At 37.4% G+C, this 20,838-nt stretch overlaps 1 protein-coding gene across 1 annotated transcript in view; it reads right to left on the bottom strand.

Annotated features, from left to right (window-relative positions):
- Nucleotides 1-9,769: 9,769 nt before the first annotated feature.
- The window catches only part of YLPM1 (YLP motif containing 1), a gene marked incomplete at its 5' end in the record, with an annotated part of 75,164 nt that continues 64,095 nt past the window's right edge, over nucleotides 9,770-20,838 (bottom strand). Inside the window, 3 exons of the mRNA XM_079699502.1 lie at nucleotides 9,770-10,166; nucleotides 10,500-10,682; nucleotides 16,342-16,472. Of these exons, the coding sequence (XP_079555628.1) occupies nucleotides 10,536-10,682; nucleotides 16,342-16,472 (278 nt within the window). The 3' untranslated portion in view covers nucleotides 9,770-10,166; nucleotides 10,500-10,535. The remainder of the gene's footprint in view (nucleotides 10,167-10,499; nucleotides 10,683-16,341; nucleotides 16,473-20,838) is intronic.

Genomic DNA, 20,838 nt, shown 5'->3' with positions numbered 1-20,838 from the left:
TATTCTATATCAAGTTAAGGAAGTTCCCCTATATCCCTAGTTAAATGAGAGTTTTACCATGAATAGGTTGGATTCTGTTAAACACTTCTTCTACATCTATTGATATGATGTGGTTTTTCTTCTTTGGTCTGCTGATATGATGGATTATATTAACTGATTTTTGAATGTTGAACCAGCCTTGCATACCTGGTATATTTCCCACTTGGTCATGATATATAATTCTTTTTCTACATAACTGGATTTGATTTGCTAATATTTTGTTGATGATTTCTGCATTTCATGAGAGAAATCTGTAGTCTGTAGTTTTCTTGTAATGTTGTTGGTTTTGATATTAAGATAATGCTGGCGTCATAGTATGTTAGGAAGTATTTCCTCTGTTTCTATCTTCTGGAAGAGATCATAAGGAGTTGGTATAATTTCTTTCTTAAGTGTTTGATAGAATTCCCAGTGAACCCATCTGGGCCTGGTGTTTCCCGCTTTGAAAGGTTAATAATTATTGGTTTATTTAATAGATATAGGCCTATTTAAATTGTCTATTTCTTCTTGTGTGAGTTTTGGCTGATTGTGTCTTTCAAGTAATTGGTCTGTTTCATCTAGGTTATCCAATTTGTGGTCAAAGAGTTGTTCATAGTATTCCTTTGTTATCCTTTTAATTTCCATGGAATCTGTAGTGACATCTTCTTTCATTTTCAACATTAGTCATTTGTGTAAGGAATATTCTTTTAATAAAAGTTTTAATACCTAAATAAATGAACTAGATTCTCTTAAGAAAATTGACCTTCACTAACACAATATATATATTTTTTCATGAAAAGGGCACAGTATCAAAACCTACACTTTGCATGATTATTCAAACTACTATTTTAAAAAATGTGTGATGTGAGAAAATATTTTCATGGCTCCTATGGATTCAGCTGTTATAATTCCAAAGGGAGCAGAGAAAGACTTGGAGAAAAGAACTTCATGATTAAGGGAGATTATCTTCTCAATTGAAAATTTAATTTCCCCACCATTGTAACACATCATCCAAAAGCTTATTAATTTTGAACCATGGCTAGAACTTAGAACCTATTTTGCTTACCCATATCAATTCCGAATTAACTGAAAAGGCAGAATTCAAATGACAGCAGCATAGAAAATTAGAATTCTAAAATACCGCACAGAAAACTAGAATTCTAAAATTCTAAAACTAGAATTCTAAAATACAAAAGCATTTCTTTTGAAACCCTGGACATTAAGTTCGGACTCTCTCTAAAACACATGGATAGATAATTATTAGGAGGACATAAAAACTGTTTCCCTGTGGCCCAGTAATTTAGTTCTGTATTTTCCCTGGAAAATTTGAAGACATACCCCAAAAGGGGCATTTACAAGGATGTTCAATGCAACATTATGACAGTGAAAAATTATCACAAATAAGGGAAAATAATCTATGTTATATACGTATAATAGAATATACACGTACACCTATGTATATGTGTACATGTATATGACACAGTGGGTCTGCAAAACAACGTGTAAAGAATATCACTCATGGAAAAAAGCAATAAAACTATATCCTTATAGATACATGTATATGTATACAAACGCGCAGAAAATGGTTTGGAAAGCCACACTCCAAAATGATAACAGTAACTACCTCTAAGACTTTAAGGTGTCTGTTGCTCAATGGGGGGTTTTAGTATTATATGTCATATATTTTTTAAAATAATGAGTTCATATTTTATGGCTGAAATGAATTTGAAAAAGATAATGCCCCAAAACATACTTTGAGAAATCAAATATATCAAAAGTATACCCACCTTGACACTGATAGGTGCCAACAAAGAAGCTGAATGACACGCATCCTCTTCCCCCAGAGAAATAGTAGAAAGCAATGGAGAGTTAAGAGAACATTCTGGTCAAATTTGCATCCAGGTATGGCTGCTTAGCTGTTCCACTTAACCAAAGGGAATTCTTGCTGTCTTCTTTCTGTGGGACAGGTGTGCGCCCACTATTTAATTGTGCACACATAAGGTGCTTACCTGCATCTTGATAAATGGAAGCACTGGAAGGATGTTAGCCAAGGAGGGGGGCAATACACATGCTTCCATGTCAAAGCAAGCAATGGACAAAAATCAACCCACTGCAAATTCAGCATCAGTACATTATCTATGTATTACCATCTGGCTCAATGAAAACAGAATTGCTCACTCCAAAACATCAGTTAAAAGGTGCTGGTCCAAATATTTTTATACCACCTATGTGATATAACCTGTTTCCTTTCCTATAGAATATCTTCTTTGCAATAACTGTCTTTCAAGATTCACCATCCCTTATGGTATATGTCAGAAGTCCCAGAATGATGGCTGAAGTATGTGACTTTCAGATGTGATTTATCTCTACTGTATTGTCCCCATGGTATTTTTGAGAAGACTATTTCACACAAAAATCCAGATTTCTAATTTATCTTCATCTGGTAACACTGGGTCTACCTTGCTTCATGGCAACCACTGGCTGGAGAAGAACTGTCTCACTGAGATAGGGCAAGCACTCTGCAACACCCAGTCCCCACCATGCCTTACTGCCTCCCCAGTACTGAGGCTGAGAGTCAGCTGCCAATATCATTCTGTTTCCACTGCTGTTTTTCTCACAGGAGAGTTAGGAAGAAAATTAATACTTGTACTTAATTTCTACCAAAAGTGGAAAAGCTAAAGATACAGAGTGTCAGATGTTTTAAGAAAAATGGAAAAGAGGATATTTTTCTATGAGAATGAAGAATATTTCTACATGTCCAATTGCAAAAAAGTATGTTTCTGCTGAAAGAATATAACTTAACATGCCATTGTGAAACTACTGGCCAATTCTCTCACTTATGATATTTTCCTGTCCATATTAGGCATTTGAATTTCTAATGCCTGATTTATATAACATTTATGGATATGCCACCAACCAAAAGATAGAGGCAGTGAAGAAGCAAACAAAAATTGGAGTTCTGTAAATTACATACATTTTTACCGATATGAATTAACTTCACATTTAAATATACCATGCCATCAATTCTAAATATGCTTGTTGAAAAAAACCAAAAAACAACAAAAAAAGGAAAGCATAAATAAATAAATAAATAAATATGCTTGCTGAGCACCAACTATACATAACAGGTACTGCATAGTCAGTATTACAAGGATGAAGATGAATAAAACACTTCTTACTCTCTAGGAGCTTACATTTGGGAGTGGGAAGGGATGGGGAAGAAGGAATAGAGAGGTATGTAAGTTACTCTCCTAGAAAGGCAAATTAAGATAGTTATAATTTCTAAAGGATAAGATAAAAAGGAGGCAGTAAACCAAGAAATTTCAGGGAGTGCTGCGGCAACAGTAAGTCACGCAGTGTACCTGCAGTATAGTTAGCGTACATATGGTAAGAAAGGTAGAAGAGAAGGCTGGAGTAGTTGGGATCATGACATTGACAGACGTCACTGCTAAGTTGATGCGTTTGTCTTTAATAAAGTGGGTATTAGGGAAGTTCTAAGTGAAGTAGGAATAACACTTGTCATTGGAGCCAAAGCAAATAGGCTGGTTACATTACATAAGAAATAATAAATTACAGAAAACAAAATTATTCCTATAAGCTATCTGAGCTTATAGCTCAGATATAAGCTTCTACATAAGGTAGATAAGCTAGCTGCTTCTATAAGCATAGATACATGAGTGGTTTTCTAGAGAAAACCCCACTGCTCTTGCACAATAATCGATTCAATACTCTTGTCAAATTTTTAAGCTTCTGTGATTAAAAAGAAATGTCAACCAATCTAATAAGTAATAAATGAGAGCCCATGTGTATAGCTACTTTTTGCTTCTTGAGAGGTCAAGATAGTTTCAGAGGTAATCAAATGAGTCACACTGTTCCAGGACCACAGAATTTAGTAAACACACACCTGTGCACATGCACACACAACATACTCAATACTGGAGGATGTGCCATCCTAGAACTTATGAAGGCCCTCATAAAGGGGGTGTTGTAGTTAAGGAAATAGGAAATGCCACGTTACAGACTTGGAAAACCAAGTTTTAGCCTTGTTCTGCCATCAAGTAAGTGAGCAAGTCATTTCTCTTCTTTCAGCCTCAGAAACTTCACCTGTAAAATGAAGGAACTCAACAGGAATGAGCTCTATGGTCTCTTCAACCTCTTGCCTAATATCAAGAATTTCAATTCGCAGCCTTCAAGTGTGAAATGAAAGGCAGCCTGTGTGCGCTGAAGCATTTACAAACAAACCAAACAAAAAAGTTCCTGGTGCTGAAATATTGAAGATCTCACATAAAAATCCAGTTTTCTCACTTCTCTTGAAACCCCAGAAAATCTGTCAACACAAGATCCAAATCCCCAGATGGCCACAGTCTGCTGTGGTTGAGCAGGTGCCGCCTCCCCTTTAACAGGACCTACCTTGTTTTCCAGTTTGCCACAGTCTCCACCCTCTGCCTCACACATGTGTCACCTGTCCGACTCTGAGTGACCACTGCCATACACATAGGAGGCATCCCCTCTATTTATTCACTCTATAGATACATGAGCCATGCACTGAGCTAGATGCTGTAAAAGAAAAAAAAAATTAGACATGCCTAGTCAAGAAATAGGAACTCACTATCAGAAACAATAGATCTGAGAGTGGGATTTCAAGTCATGGTGGAAGAATTTATTTTAATTCTTCAAATATCAAAGGAAAGGGATCTATAATCTAGATCAATATTGTCAAAAACAAGAATGTGAATATTTGGTAAAAAATTCAAGCTTCTTAAGTAGAAGATTCAAAGTCAAGTTTTGCCCTACATAATAAACCATTAAGTCTACAGGTTCTTCGTAGGATCACAAATGCAGATTCCTGCTAGCAGGCCGAGGGCTGTCCATAACTGCAGCTCAGCCTCAGTCACGAGGATGCTCCCTGACTACAGTCTGATGTGAAAGCAATAGAGCCTGAGATCAGATCAGTCACTGAGGTGCAGAAGCATAAATACCTAGGTACAGAGGACAGTGGACTAAAGTCTTAACTCTTAGTCATGTGTGGACCATAATCATCAGTCTGGCTACTCTAGCCCTCTAAGACACACAACGGTTCTTTACTCTGTCAGAATTCTATCATGCAGGATTTTCCAGGAAACAAGATTTGCCTTTTTCATTTCATTTGTCATCTGCCTTGACAGTTCATCGCTGTGATGTGTTGTGTTGGCTCTTAAGCACCTGTCACCCTCTGAGGATGTCTATGTAAAGGATGCCATGAGTAGTGTTCCTTCATTGATAGAAATTAGGCAAGTATAGAAGTGGCGGAATGATGACAATATATGAAAGTCACAATTTATAACAGCAAAAGACAGCCGAAATACCCATCAACAGAGACCTGGTAAGTTAAATTATGGTAAAGACATAAAATAAAACATTCTACAGCTATAAAAGAGGATGGGATGGAATGCTATTGAGGAATAAAAAGGGAACAAACTATTGATACATATATCAACTTGGATAAATGTCAAGGGAATGACACCAAGTGAAAGAAGCCAAAACACCAGTCCCCAAAGGTTACATACTATATGACTTCATTTATATAACATTCTTTAAATGATAAAATTACAGAGATGGAGAACAGATTAGTGGTTGCCTAGGGTTAGAGATGGGACGGTGGGAGGGGGAGGAAGATGGGGGTGGATACACAAACCTACACACGTGATAAAACTGTACAGAAACAGACCCACACAGTATATATTCCATGCCATCAAAAGAACAGAAATACAGATAAATTTCTAAAAATTGTCAGTAAAGCTTCTTACAATAAGAAGGTACCTTTGGAAAATTAAAGAGGAGGAAAGAGAAGAGGGGGAGAAGAGGGAGAGAGGAGTGGGGGGGGATGAGAATGGAAATGTTCTATATGACCAGAATGACCTCTAAGACATACTACAAATCAAAAACCAAAAAACACCAGAGTAGTGTGTGTAGCACTCTACCATTTGGGTAAACCGAAGCAAAAATGTTAATGCTTATCCACAGAATTTTTCTGAAAGGACACAAAAGAAACAGTCAACACTGGTTGCCTCTATAGATGGGATAGTAGGAGGCTGAGGACTTGGATGGAAGGGAGATGTTACTATACATACTCCTGAACCTTCTGATTTCATACCATATGAATGTATTACTTATTCATAAAAATTACTATTTTCTTTTTGAATATATGACAAGGCAAATCAATGCTTCAGTGCCTTTGTTCATATATGTGGTCTGGCAATAGCTTTCCATTACTACTCATCCCCTCCTAGGTACTTATTAATGAGCCTTTGTACCTAAGTGATTCTCTTAAGCCTCCATACTAGTTCTGAAGATCAGTTTCACTGGTTACCTGAAAATGCTTCTAAATTATTACTCTTCCAACCTACACTCACTGCACTATTTCATATGGCCTAGCTCAGTTATAGTAGCTCACTATAAAAGGTGACAACTATCTTCAAGCCAAGTGAAAATTTTTAATTTTAAAAGCATATATGAGAACGTCAAAAAATAATGATGATGATGACAGCTACCAATTTTTGAGCTTGATACTGTGCCAAGCAGCTTTACAAGCATTATCTCAATTTACTCCTCACAGAAACATTTAATAGGTGAGTTTTGTTGTTTTTATTTTATAGATGAGGAAACTGGAGCTCAGATAGGGTAAATAATTTGATTAACGTCACGTAGGTTCTAAGAAAGGAACTTGAACCTGTATTAGCGTCTGTCAATACTAGAAATGAGGAATCATTCTTCTATAGCCTAGTAAAATGCACCTCAGTTTTGGTAACTCTGAACTCTAAAATCCATCTGAAACAGCTGTATGGTCTCTTTGTAGCTGACACCCTGCTGCTTTTACAGTGCTAGCAGTAAGCTGGCTCTAGATGTCTATTATTACCAAAATACCTGCACCTTGTGTAGTTAGGAAGATAAAACACTAAACAAAAAGCTGAGGTGCCTCCAAAGTAATACATTTTTAGGCAATCCAATTCAGAACTTAATACTTGGTCTCCAGATGAGATGGCACTTACTTTGATCTGTACAATCAACAATCGGAATTCTTTCACAAGAAATGAATCCAACTAGAAAATTTAAGATTTTATCTTTATCCAAAAACTTCTGAATTAACTATTGATATCTTAATCAAATTTGAACTTCTGGAAAATTATGTGAATCACGTAAGTGTCAACAAGCAGACTACCGTGTATTATTATTTTTTTTTTTTTTTTTTTTTTTTTTTTTTTTTTTTTTTTTTTGCGGTACGCAGGCCTCTCACCGTTGTGACCTCTCCCGTTGCGGAGCACAGGCTCCGGACATGCAGGCTCAGCGGTCATGGCTCACGGGCCCAGCCGCTCCGCGGCACGCGGGATCCTCCCGGACCGGGGCACAAACCCGCGTCCCCTGCATCGGCAGGCGGACTCCCAACCACTGCGCCACCAGGGAAGCCCCCGTGTATTATTAATGGCTTTTGACCTCTGTATCAGTCACAACATATTTTGAATATGCCAGCTTAACCTTAAATAAATGATTCCCAAATAGATAAATTTCTGCACCTCATCTACCACATTACTTGCACGGGAGTTTACAAGTAGAGTTGAATTGCTGAAGTGAGAGGTTTTACATTGAGTTTAAAAGATCTGAAACATTAAAGATAACTGGAACTTTCCCCAACATCGGACTATTTTGTATTAAGACACAGATACCACAAAAGATTTTAAACTTAGTATGTTTAAAATAAAAATTAAAAAACACGTACCAAGCTGCTTTCTGAGATAAGGAAAACAATGTTAATAAATAACAGTAAAATGCTACCAAATAAATGCAACCCAAGTTTGGTCCTCTGGATTCCAAGGACATCTCTTAATAAACTTAAAGTATTTGTGTTATCAAGGCAATTTCTAACCACACCAAATTTCTCCAAGATGTTCCTGATCTTTTTCTTCTATTCTGCTTCTAGCAATAATGTAAATTTAAGAATTTCTTAACAGCAAAGTCAAATATCAACTGACTATTACTTTATTTTTGGTGCCTGATCTTTTTTTCATTAATCGCCTTTCATCGAGGTTATGTGTTATACCAATTTCCTAAAGTAGGCAACATATTATGTTCATCGCCTAAGGTCATGTTAATCTGTATCTTCTAAAAATCAGCAGAGGCTATTTCTGACCCTGTTCATTTTTCTCTCCCCCCTCTTGGCATAAGATGGCAGACACAAAGCCATGGCTGCAAGGCAAAAGCATGACAGATTTAAAAGGATTCGTGGGTGATTAACACTTCTCATTTCATTGGCGTTCTGAATACTGTCAGTCAGAACATAAAAAGGTTAAGAAAACTGAAGCAAAACATTCTCTATAAGAACAGATATACCTCCTGAACTAAAGAACATATTCTGGAAATTTTGTCTTTTGATGAGAACGGACATTTGGTAGATTCAGTAATTAGTAAGTTGGTCTTTGTATAAATGATAATTCTATTGACTATCTTGTGATGTACCTTAATTCAACTTGAGAGGCGGCTGAGAAAGATCACTACATAGAAATGTCTTGTCGGCCAATAAGCAATCAAAGTAGCTTGTTAAACACTACAATCACCAGAAGTTACTTAATGTAGCAAATTATACATTCAGTATTGACTTGTTAATAACATAAAGCCTCTTACATGTAAACATTCAGAATTGCAGAAAAGATAAAAAAAGTACAGAGAGCCATCAGAATTTCCTGTTAGTCTTCAGCACTATAATTTCAAGTTCTTGAACCCAATATGATACTATTTGAATGGTAATAAACATTATAATAAATAATAAATATTATCTCTATTCACACAGTATTTAATGTAGGTCATAAAACTAAAAGGTTTTTATTTGTAGCCCAAAAGTAAACGTTTCAAAATATTCAAGCCTTTTGTAAACAAATTTACAGCTTACTGAGTTAAATTACATAGTGGGAATGATGTTTGAGAAAGAAGTCTCTTCTCTGTCTTCTCTCATGCTGGAAATAACTTTTTTTTTTCTTTGCAGAATGAAAAAGGGAAAAGAGATCCTTTTCTGTTTTTAAACAGGAACGATATTTGGGTTTTAGCTCTGTATATTTCCAGGCTCCACCTGGTACCATTCACAAGAGAGGAAATTCTATGCAGAAGGCCATGCTTCCCAATAATGAGCAATCTGGCAAGAACCTGAAAACTTGACAGGCTTAAAGGCTGCCTACCAGAGCACTCTGCATCGCCATACTCCTGCCCTGCAATCTTGACTTAAAAAATCAACAATTCAAGGTTAGCAGTAAGGCAACAAGCTCCCAAGCTTCACGGAGTACATCAGTTTTGTCTAACAGGAGTCAAAGCCAGATCAGGGAAAAATCAAAACATAACAGAACGTGAAGGGAGAAAGTAAGAAGAGGAAGGAAAGAAAAGAGGGAGGAGCAGAGAAAGGATCCAAAAAATAAATAAAACAATAAAACATCATGATACAGAACAGATGTGCTCCAGGGAACTGAGGAATATGTGAAATTGTCTCTACTAGTCTTCAAGACACAAAGATAGAGAAAGAAATCAGCTATAAAACAATGGTAAGTGTTGTGAACATCACTGAGCCTTGTGTTTATAACATGAATTATGGAATCATTGAGCTATATAATATTGAATGGAAAAGAGGTTTTGGGATGTTCAATTAGCATGTAATTAGAACACCATATTAAAAAAGCAATAAAAATAAAATTAAGAAAACAAGAGAAAGGGGCTCATGCTGTACAGCCCATGAATCTCATTGGCTTTATCATGAAAGTTTATTTTTTTTAATCCTAGTACAATCAGCTACCAGTTACATACAGTAAAAAAAACAAAAACAGCCACAAAGCAATGATGATAGAGATAGTCTGCAACACTGTACAGTGGAGGAAACGTTGTCTGTTGGATTCCTCCGGCAGATCTCCACCTGGCCTCGGCAGTTAAGCTATCAATCCCTCCCTCCCCAAAGTAGTTAAAAAGAAAAATCAACGTCTTGCTTGGGTAGAGCAAGATCCTAATACCTCTTGGGGACACTGGAGAACTTTAAAAAACTAAAGCAGTAGAAACAAAACAAAAACTGAAATGTGGAAGCAAGGTGACACACAACGAAGCTCCATGAGGCGTTGGCTTCAGACCACCTCAAAACGAATCACCTGGAAAGAAAAGAAAAGGCTGTCACAGCAGGAAGGAACAGACAGAAAATTCAGCAGACCTTAGTCTCTCTCATCACTCCACTCCTTACCAAATCTATAGAATCCAAGCTTTTCTTAAGCCTTATATTTTTATAAGTAAGCCAGGTTGCAGAAAATTGCTTCCTTTTCTAATACCCTGTATTGCAAATGCTGGCAACTAGCACATACTTACTCTTTTAGAACCAGAAAACAATACAAGAAGAGAAGCATTTTTAGCAAAGCATGCTGTCTTCTTTATCTCAAACTCTTCAAAGTAACAAACAGTAGGCTATTTATATGACTGTGTACCCTTACCTCAGAGGAGTAATGACTCCATTCAAAAACTAAGTCTCATATATATTTGGTTCGATTGAGGGCTTTTTCAGCCAGGTGACCACTTTCATCTGTGATCTTCTCCCAATCAGTCTGTCCGACCACAAAACCTATGGCCCTTTTCCTATCTGCATCCTTCTTTTCTTCCAGGTCTGCCCATCTCACCTAAAAAGAACACAGCATTAGGCTGGGCTTTAGAAAAAATAAGTACGCAAAGAGCCTCTTAGCGTTCTGAATAGTCTAATGGGTAGGATAACTAGTTTAAAGCCAGGAGGTTAAAAAATTAGAAGTTAACTGTGGAGAACTGAAGAAAGCCATATACCTTAAGTTACAGAAAGAAAACTCTCTAGTCAATCACGAAGTCCTAACCGCCACTCCAGCTCCTGAACAGTTCAGCCCTCAGTTCAGTCCTATCCCCTTCCCCCTCCTGTCGCTCCTTTTTAGTTCACTGGCCTCATTTTTTACCTAAGGAAAAGCACTAACCTCTACCTAGTCTTCCTATCTTTATTCTCACTCCCTCCGATCCACTCTGCCAGAGGAATCGTCCTAAAATACACACAGGTTTAAATCTGTGCCCTACCTATGGAATAAAATCCAAGCACACAGGTCCCTCTGGATCTGGCCCTGTCTATTCTCCTGCAGTATCTCTGGGCAGTACCTATGGCACTTTATACAGCAACACAAAATTACTTCCAGCTCTCAGAACACACTGGGCCATTCCTCATCTCCGTAAGGCTGCACAAACTAGACTCTCTTCCTGAAACGTCTTTGTTCTAACCTGGTCCACCTGGCATGAGTCTAGTCATCAACCCTTGCTTTATCCCTCTTGTCCTTTGCCAATCAAATAATTAATCACTGCTTCCCTGGAGTTACTTCTGGATTTTGACATGTCTAGTTTTGAACTTCCATACTATATTGCAATTATCCACTTACAGATCTCTCTTCCTTAACAGACTATATACACCCTAGATCAAAGACTGAGTTGTTTTTTTCTTTTTTAAAAAATTTATTTATTTTTGGCTGCATTGGGTCTTCGTTGCTATGCGCAGGCTTTCTCTAGTTGAGGCGAGCGGGGGCTACTCTTCGTTGCAGTGCGTGGGCTTCTCATTACAGTGGCTTCTCTTGTTGTGGAGCACGGGCTCTAGGCACCTGGGCTTCAGTAGTTTCAGCACCTGGGCTCAGTAGTTATGGCTCACAGGCTTAGTTGCTCCGGCATGTGGGATCTTCCCAGACCAGGGATCGAAACCATGTCCCCTGCATTGGCAGGCAGATTCTTAACCACTGCGCCACCAGGGAAGTCCCGAAAGACTAAGTTTTATTTATCTCCACAAAATAAATTTTTTTGAAATTTATCCTTAGAAAACAGGGAGCTGGTATGGTTACTTTCATTTATGAGATGAAGAGACCAAGAGACAGACTCAGTTGATACCATTTATGGCAAGATTATAACTACAAATATATAGATCAGGGATATTTTCTATTGGTATTCTGATATTTTTAAAATATGGATTCTTACATGTTATAGTAATAATTTTAAAAATATAAGCAGATATATCCTCTAAAACATGAAATACTTAAAAAAGAGAGACTATGAAACTGTGGTTTGCAGTACCTAGTACCAAAGTCTGCCAAGATTGTATTTTAAATATGGCTTGTGATTTATTGTGATTGTGATCTGTGACAAGGGAAGGGAACCAGAGCACGCTCAACCATGCTGCACCTGGAAATGTGTAATTGCTCTTAGAGGTACACTGACCCTCATTATTATCATTTATAGGAATGGTAATCAAATGACTAGGCTTCTCCCCCCCACCACTGTTTTTAGCAACCAGTTAGCTAAAGATAAGATACACAGTAACAGCTGTGGGGGAAAACTGATAACACCTGACTCTTTTTAAAGTAGATTTTTTGTGGGTAGAAAACCTATGACTCAATTTCTTTCATGGGCCTCAGTAAAAAGCTATTTTAATAAACAGTGTGGGCTTCTGTGTACCAAGATCTCTGGGCCTTCTGCCCATTAATGCTGATGTATTTACTTTGACAGATTCATGCACTCTCTCTCAGCTCTCCCTGGGATCAAGCGTACACATTTTAGCAAAAGATGACTATGGTTAAGGGGAATGAAGAATGGATGGACGGATGGACAGATGGATTGTGGCCACTGAACAAAGAAACGGTAACCAGTCCACAGTACTTCCTTAGCACAGAGTTAAACACACTAATCAATCTTGCCCTGAGTAAACTAACAGCTAATTTTTAAATCTGTAGTTTAAATTCTAAGTCTTTAAAACGGATGCTATATCAACATTATTTATTTACATGTTGGGCTCCTCCAGTGGAGGTCCACTCCTTAAGTGGCCTCCAATTGCACAGACCTGACACACAGACATACAACGCTGTAGAAGGAATGAATAATTACCCAAAACACTCAAAATATATGGAGCAAAATTATGACTTTCAACTAGAAATAGCTTCTTAAATGTCAATGTCCCTCCTAATCTTCCTAGAGGTACTTTTATTGAGATTTACAATCACAAGTTTTTGCCATTTATCTTAACTGTAAAAAGAAAAAAAAGTTATAATAAAGAAAACTCTTGACCAATACTCAAAAGTTTCAGATACATATATTTTACCCGTTGTCACCAAAAACATTTCTGAAATGTGTGAGTTCAGCAAACAAGAGAAATGTTCACTTTTCCAGTTATCAAAGAAACACAAATTAAAGTCCATTTTATACCCAACTAAGCAAGTGGAAATTTAAAAAAATAAATTATATTTTAAAACCTAGCCATTTTGGTAAAATTCTAATATGATCAACTCTACAGAACTACCTTTGTGTTACAGTGTAAATTAATCCCAGAAACCTGCCCAATATTTATAAAAAGCTGAATTATAGAAATCAAGAGACCCCAGGAGGGCTTCCCTGGTGGTGCAGTGGTTGGGAGTCCGCCTGCCGATGCAGGGGACACGGGTTCGTGCCCTGGTCTGGGAGGATCCCACATGCCGTGGAGCAGCTGGGCCTGTGAGCCATGGCCGCTGAGCCTGCGCATCCGGAGCCTGTGCCCCGCAACAGGAGGGGCCACAACAGTGAGAGGCCCACGTACCGCAAAAAAAAAAAAAAAAAAAAAAAAAAAAAAAAAAGAGACCCCAGGAAAGGAATGAGTAATGAGTCCTGCATTCCTTGCTACCTGTAGGATTTCCTTGTGCTCTGATGTTGATTTTGGTAAGTGGTTTGAGTGTTAAAAACTATTTGAAGCTGATTCACTTTGATATAAAGTAGAAACTAACACACCATTGTAAAGCAATTATACTCCAATAAAAATGTTAAAAAAATTACTATCTCCTCAAAAAAAAAAAAAGCTATTTGAAATGAGGGTGGGAGGCAGGGAGGAGAGTGAAAAGAGGAGCCACAAGAATTAGGATGTGTACCGCTCATGCTCTTTGTCCACCCAGCTTACAAAGTAAATTACATGGGATCACATACTCCTGATTGAAGAGAGTAATAGTTACCTGACTAAAAATGAACTAGAGAAAAATATTTCTCATTTGGAATTACTCACTGTTACACCAAATTATTATGCCCAAGGAAGAGCTATTTCTACTTTTCTGTTGCCCCAACCTTAAAACTGGAATAAGAAGTATCAAGACAAGTAGTCCCTGCGTGGAGCTGGGCACATACGGAAGGCCACTAACCAGGTCTCAAGACACAGACAAGGGCAGGTCTAAGGACTGTCTGCAATATTTTTTTTTTTTCTTTTTTGCGGTACGCAGGCCTCTCACCATTGTGGCCCCTCCCGCCGCGGAGCACAGGCTCCAGATGCGCAGGCCCAGCGGCCATGGCCCACGGGCCCAGTCGCTCCGCTGCACGAGGGACCCTCCCGGACCAGGGCACGAACCCGCGTCCCTGCATCGGCAGGCGGACCCCCAACCACTGCGCCACCAGGGAAGCCCCTGCAATATTTGAAAGAGCTTTGAAACCTGGAGTCCTTTGTAATGGTATCCACTGTAATGAAGTTTTACTGGCATTTTTATTCTCTTACAATAAATATCCTTTTAATATTGAATTACTAAGGGAATTCATAAAAAAGAAATGATGTGTAATGATAAAGAAATTATTATTAACTTCAGTCTTACTTAGAGAAATGAAAAATGAGATACCATTTTTTTTTTCACCTATTAGATTGTCAAAAGTTAAAAAGTTCAATAACAGCACTGCTGGTGCAAGTGTGGAAAAACAGGCATTTCCTTACATGTGGGTGTATAAATAGGTGCAACCTTTTTGGAAAACAATCTCACAATATCTGTCAGAATGATAAATCATATTCTATGAGCTTGCAGCTTTAAGGCTAAAAATATTCCCTAGAGATATACTGTCAAAAAGATGCCAAGGGCTTCCCTGGTGGTGCAGTGGTTGAGAGTCCGCCTGCCAATGCAGGGGACATGGGTTCGTGCCCTGGTCCGGTAAGATCCCACATGCCGCAGAGCGGCTGGGCCCGTGAGCCATGGCCGCTGAGCCTGTGCATCCGGAGCCTGTGCTCTGCAACGGGAGAGGCCACAACAGTGAGAGGCCCACGTACCGCAAAAAAAAAAAAAAAAAAAAAAAAGATGCCAAGATGTATGCATATGACTTTCACCAGAGTATTATATTAGCAATAAAATGAAAACAGCATAAGCATCCACCGATAAGGGACTGGATAAATAACTAATTATTCAGCCAAACAATGGCACACTAGGCAGGCATTTAAGAAGAACGGTAGGGAATTCCCTGGCAGGAAACTAAGATCTTGTAAGCTGCGTGGTGCAGCCAAAAATAAATAAATAAATAAATAAATAAAAAGAACTGTAGGTTTGTATATACTTAAATAGAAAGATCAAGACAGACTAGCTGGAACAGGTTTATGCAAATCATATGTAATATGATCCCTCTTACTTTATTTTGTTTTAAAGGATATATACAATTATCACTTATTGAATTTGACATCTACATGGAAGACTTATCCAACATCCTGGCTTCATTACTCTGCTCCCTATCATAGCAAAGCTTCTTCAAAAAGTTATCTACATTTGCTGTTCTGCACTTCCTCATTTCCTATTCTTCTACCATCTGCTCCAAATTGGCTTCTGTCCTTCAACTCTCTAAGAAAGCTTGACTTTTTTTTTTTGATCAAACATCAACAATCTCCATGTTGCCAAATCCAATGGCTATTTCTCTTTTCTCAATTTACTTGTCTTCCCTGTATCATTTAACAATGGACTATTCTTTACTTCTTAAAACATTTACCTCTATCTGAACTTCTAAATTTTGGAGACCTGAGTCCTATTATCACTTCTAACTTAACTGGTACCTCCCTGAACTTCTGATTTTTCACTCCCAAACTTACGTCTCCCCTACTTTTCACTAACTCAGTAAACGGCACCACCTACATGGAATGCTTACGGCCAGAACCCTGAAGAGTCACCTTTGATTTCATCCATCCTGGACCCTCTACATCTAATCCATTAAGAAGTCCCATAGATTCTCTTTAATACTCTACTTTGCACCTGGCTCTTTTGTCCCATGACAAAATGGCACAAGCAGCCATTCCAAACTCCTTTAAGGTTGACAACATGCTAGCCATGTGAGGTTCTGTTCTCCATTTTTTAAGTTACTTGTACATTTTGATCTGATCATTTGTAAGGACTCTTTTTTTAATGTGTAATATGATACAGTATAAACCAAACCACTCTAAAAAAACAGCATTCATATGATTATCTAACTATAACTTTCTAAAACCAGATGCTAAACGGCCCCGTTATCTGTTGGTAGTTATTGACAGTCTCTTACCCTCTTCTTCCCAGGCTCAGAAGCACGAGTGTCATAATCATCAGGGAGCTGAAGATAATCCTCCATTCTGCTGGCAATAGCCTCCCAGTCACGTTTCCTTTTAGTACCAGTTCTCAAGCCATCCAACTTGTCTGAGGGACAAACACAGAGCCGCAGCATTAAGGACGAGTGTGAGCTGGCACACGACACACAAACAAGGGAAAAGAAGGCTGGAACACTGTCAGAGGGCACATTCGCATTTTTGAGAGCAGCATCACTTGTAGATCCAAACTATCTTCTTGGCTGAGATAATATCAAGTTCTGTGCAATTTCCATTGTTTATCTGGTGTTCATACTGGCAGCCTTTATATTACTATGTTGGTTTAAGTAACAAGAACGAGAGAAGGCACTTGTTTCCCGGCCTCCTTATCCTCCCACCCCACCTAAAATCACAACACTTCAGCTCTCATGTTCTGATGAAAATGCAACATTGGGTTTTTCTAAAAGCAATTTCTTCCATTCTTTTTTTTCTTTAACACAATATTAACACCACCCATTAGATGTGCAACCATGTGTGTATCGTATTATATGAAAAGCAGGTAGTTCAAGAATTTAATGAGCCAAGCTAACGTTCAGAAAGGTTTTAGATTAACAGTTTCTTGGGATTTTGACCACTGTGAGATGATTCGTCATGAGAATGTTTATGAGTAAGTTGATTATACAAATCACCACTTTCTTTGGTTATACTGTGAAGTGCTGTTGACCATCCTGAGGCTAAGGGCTAGTCAGCCAAAGTGGCTGGATCTGAATTTTCTTTCTGAATCCTCAATCTGAGAGGCTTTCCAAAAGCCCCAAACTGTAATCAATTAAATGAACAGGGATTGCTGATTCAGAAATTATTAGATATGAGTTTAGGTGTCTTCAAGAACACACGATGAAAATGTGTGGGTTTTTTTTATTGGTTGTTAATTCTGATTTTTAATTCTATATGTGAAATATTATGAGTTATACATATACATATATATATATGTATGCACTACATTGAAGCACTACATTTTTGGATCATCTGTAGTTATAAACACACTATTATTAAGTAGGTCAATAAAGGAAAACCTAAACACTTCAGAAACACACAATAACCACACTTCATTTAAGTCCATAAAGGGTGCGGAGTGTATATATAATAGAGACCTTTTAGGCATCAAGGTGGAGAGAACTTGACATGAAAAGAAAAGTACAATGGAAGCAGGAGGGAAGGTGAGTTTATGCTTCAAATGTAAAAGTTATACACACAACTAACTGTGCATACCATATAGGCCTCAAAAACCAGTAAGATTTTGCATACTTGGCAGAGCTTTTATTTCCTAAGTTCCTCCCCCATAAAAGCAATATTATTGAAATATCAGCAAGGCAAACTACAACACTTTACAAAACCCAAGAAATTTTTATATCACTTCAGGAAATTTTTAACACGGATTGAGTTCAACAGAAACAGTCTTCTAATCTCCTCTGTAAATCACATGCTGTACCAAATGGCTCTAACCTACATGTAGTATATGACAGGCCATATTATACAAGATCTTAAAGAAGTGACATCTTGATTGCACAGGGACATAGAACATGGTATTAGAAAACCAACGAAGTCCCATAAACAGTAAAACTGTTCTCAGTTCAACAGTGTACAGTATTAGCAGAAGAGTAGGCAGCTCCAATACACTTATTGAATAAACCTCAAAGGATTTCCAAACTTAATAAGATCAACTTCCACATTAACATACTTCAAAGGAAAATTCCATATTTCAATTCTAAGAATAGAACATGGCCAGGCAGCAATACAGAAGGGCAGTGAGAAAACTGCAAGAACTTTTTCTCATACACTGGGTGTATGACAGGAGTTACACACCAGGAGTCCCATATTTGCAACATGGAAGTTCAGAAGAGCATGTATTTCTAGTCTGAACACCCTTGTTTGTAATGTTTAATTTGAAATTTTATTGTGCACAACATGTTTAAAGTTTCCTTCTTGGGGCTGAAGAAAGGTTCATACCTCTTCCACATGGCATCCTGGAAACCCAAACACACAGATGTATGGCATAAGGTGAAGGAAGAGGAATCTGGGGTATTTGTTAGTTACAGAAGACGACTGGTGTCCAACACACTCATACTAATGATTTTCAGAGGTCTGAATTTCAAAAGGTGAAGTTTTAAGATGAAGATGAAAGTATAAATATACAACTTGGCAGGTCACAGAATTTTACCACATCTTCAGAACAGTATATATTATTATTACAGCACAACAGAAAAAAAATTTTAGATATATCTATGTATTTTCTAGACATAAATGATATTTCTGAAAATTTCATCACAGTGAACACACAAGGGTTACGTGCCTATACAAATAATAATTGCATTCCAACTGTGGAGATGAAACTGCCTGACATGTAGAAGGCCAGTACACAATAACTCATAAGCAGAGACAAATGACACTGAGATGAGAAAAGCAAAAGTACTTGATATGAAGAAGACTAAATTAGGATGACAACAGTCTCAAATATTCTTTTGGTTTTTCAGTTTGAGAAACCAAAATCATGTCAGTGGAATTTAAGTAGCTTGAATGCTGAATCCCAGCATTTGATGTGGCATGTAACACCCACCCTTGCATTAGGGTGCCTGTGTCCCAGCTGGAAAGGAGCCATTCAGGTGCTACTGAAGGTGGGCCACAGGCAGTCTTCAACAACTCCATGACACCCATGCCAGATGCAGCTCAGGTCAGTTCTGAATTTTTCTAAAATTACACCACTTCCAATTTAACACTCACACATAGGCTGAACTGTATACTGTACTTAATGAACACAGATCAAGACTCTACAATGAGATTTAACAGCTCTTTGAAAGATTATAGGTTAAGTATTTTCTCACTGGCAGACTCATTTGTAAATCAAAATTCCTCAGTTACAGATTCAGCTTGTCTAGCTCAATGTATGACACTGCTAAAGCTTAGTATGTTTCCACCCAGCATAATCATGTTACCAAGAGTAATTTAAGAAATGTTGGTAAAATACTCAGAAAAATAAATTGTACCTGCTAATCAAATCTACTGAATTTGCTATGATAAGGAAGGCAACATAAATAGGCTAATTCTCAAATGAAGAGCCTCATGTTTTAGGCTCTTCTTCTTTTTCTCAATTGGCTCCATGGGCCAATCTCAAAGAAGCAAGCACTTTCAGGAATGCTCACACTCCATCTGCCTTTCTCTACAGATGATATAGCTCTCAAGATAACACAGTGGTGCAAGAGGCAAGTCATTATACGAAACATCACTGTCACAAACAAAAACCCAACTGCAAACATGTAAGAATTTATTTCCTAGATTCATTACTAGATCTTCAGTGCCTTTAATTGAAATGGTTTATTTAACAGTTCTATTTCTGGATCACTGTCTAACATTCTGCCTTTAAAATGGGCTGAATTTACATAAAATGTATTTTCTGAGAAGCAAATAGTAGATAGGCCAGAATTTTTTCCAGAAATTGATACCAAGATTAATGTCATATTATCTTGAAATCATCATAACTAAATTCCATTTTCCTTTCTCTTTAGAAATTAGAAAGGAAAATAGAAAGTGGACTAGCTCAAGTTAAAAAAAAGCATTATCCTAGGTAATATATTACATAAGGCCTCTAAAGATTATATGCTTAGCTAAAATATTTTACAATCCCCATGTCTCTTTAATTACCATTTCTCTTTGCCTCAAAAGATAATCACTACTTAGAGAACCAGAAAATAGGGAAACGATCTTATAGTCTTATAGGTTATTCTATAAGTACAGAACTTCAGATTTAATCTAATCTTAAAATAAACATATCTGAAGCATTATTATTTAAAAAGTAATTTGTGATTGTTATTTTCCTACATATTTAATTGCATTTAAACACTTATGAATACTTTAAAAGTTTAGGGAAGGAGATGGTTTATTATTAAGATTTCCCACAGAGGGAGGACGAATGCAAGAATATGTCAGTAACCACATATCATTTTCACATGCCATACACTAGAAAAAAATCCTAGACTTTGCAACAAAGCACCTATCGCAACAATATGGTAATACTAAGGTTTACGGAATTATCTTTTCACATAGGACCTGGTCGTCATCAATGGCTCACATGATCAGCTGGGCAAAATAAAAAGCATAGCCTATGCAATTGTGTGTAAAGTGCATCCCTCTGATGTCAGAAACACAGATAATATGCCCCAAACAGTGAAGTAGCTAAATGACTCAAATTTGTTCTATAAATTTAAGATATATTTCTATGGTTACTTCAGCTTTGGAGTTCTAGCATAATTCCAGGAGGAGAAATGCAGAGACCAACAGTCATACTTCATGTATTAGTAAGGTCCATCTTTTCAAAAAAATCTTATACCATTATCTTAAATTATTTACTAATACATCTTAATCAACATGTTAAATGGTTCTCTTTAGGTGAGTTAAAAAAAAAATTGTTCTGCAATATTACCGTG

This window comes from Hyperoodon ampullatus (genome assembly GCF_949752795.1).
Source record: "Hyperoodon ampullatus genome assembly, chromosome: 3".
Taxonomy (NCBI): Eukaryota; Metazoa; Chordata; class Mammalia; order Artiodactyla; family Ziphiidae; genus Hyperoodon; species Hyperoodon ampullatus.
The sequence above is the reverse complement of the archived record's forward strand: the minus strand, read 5'-3'. Positions and strand labels throughout refer to the sequence as shown.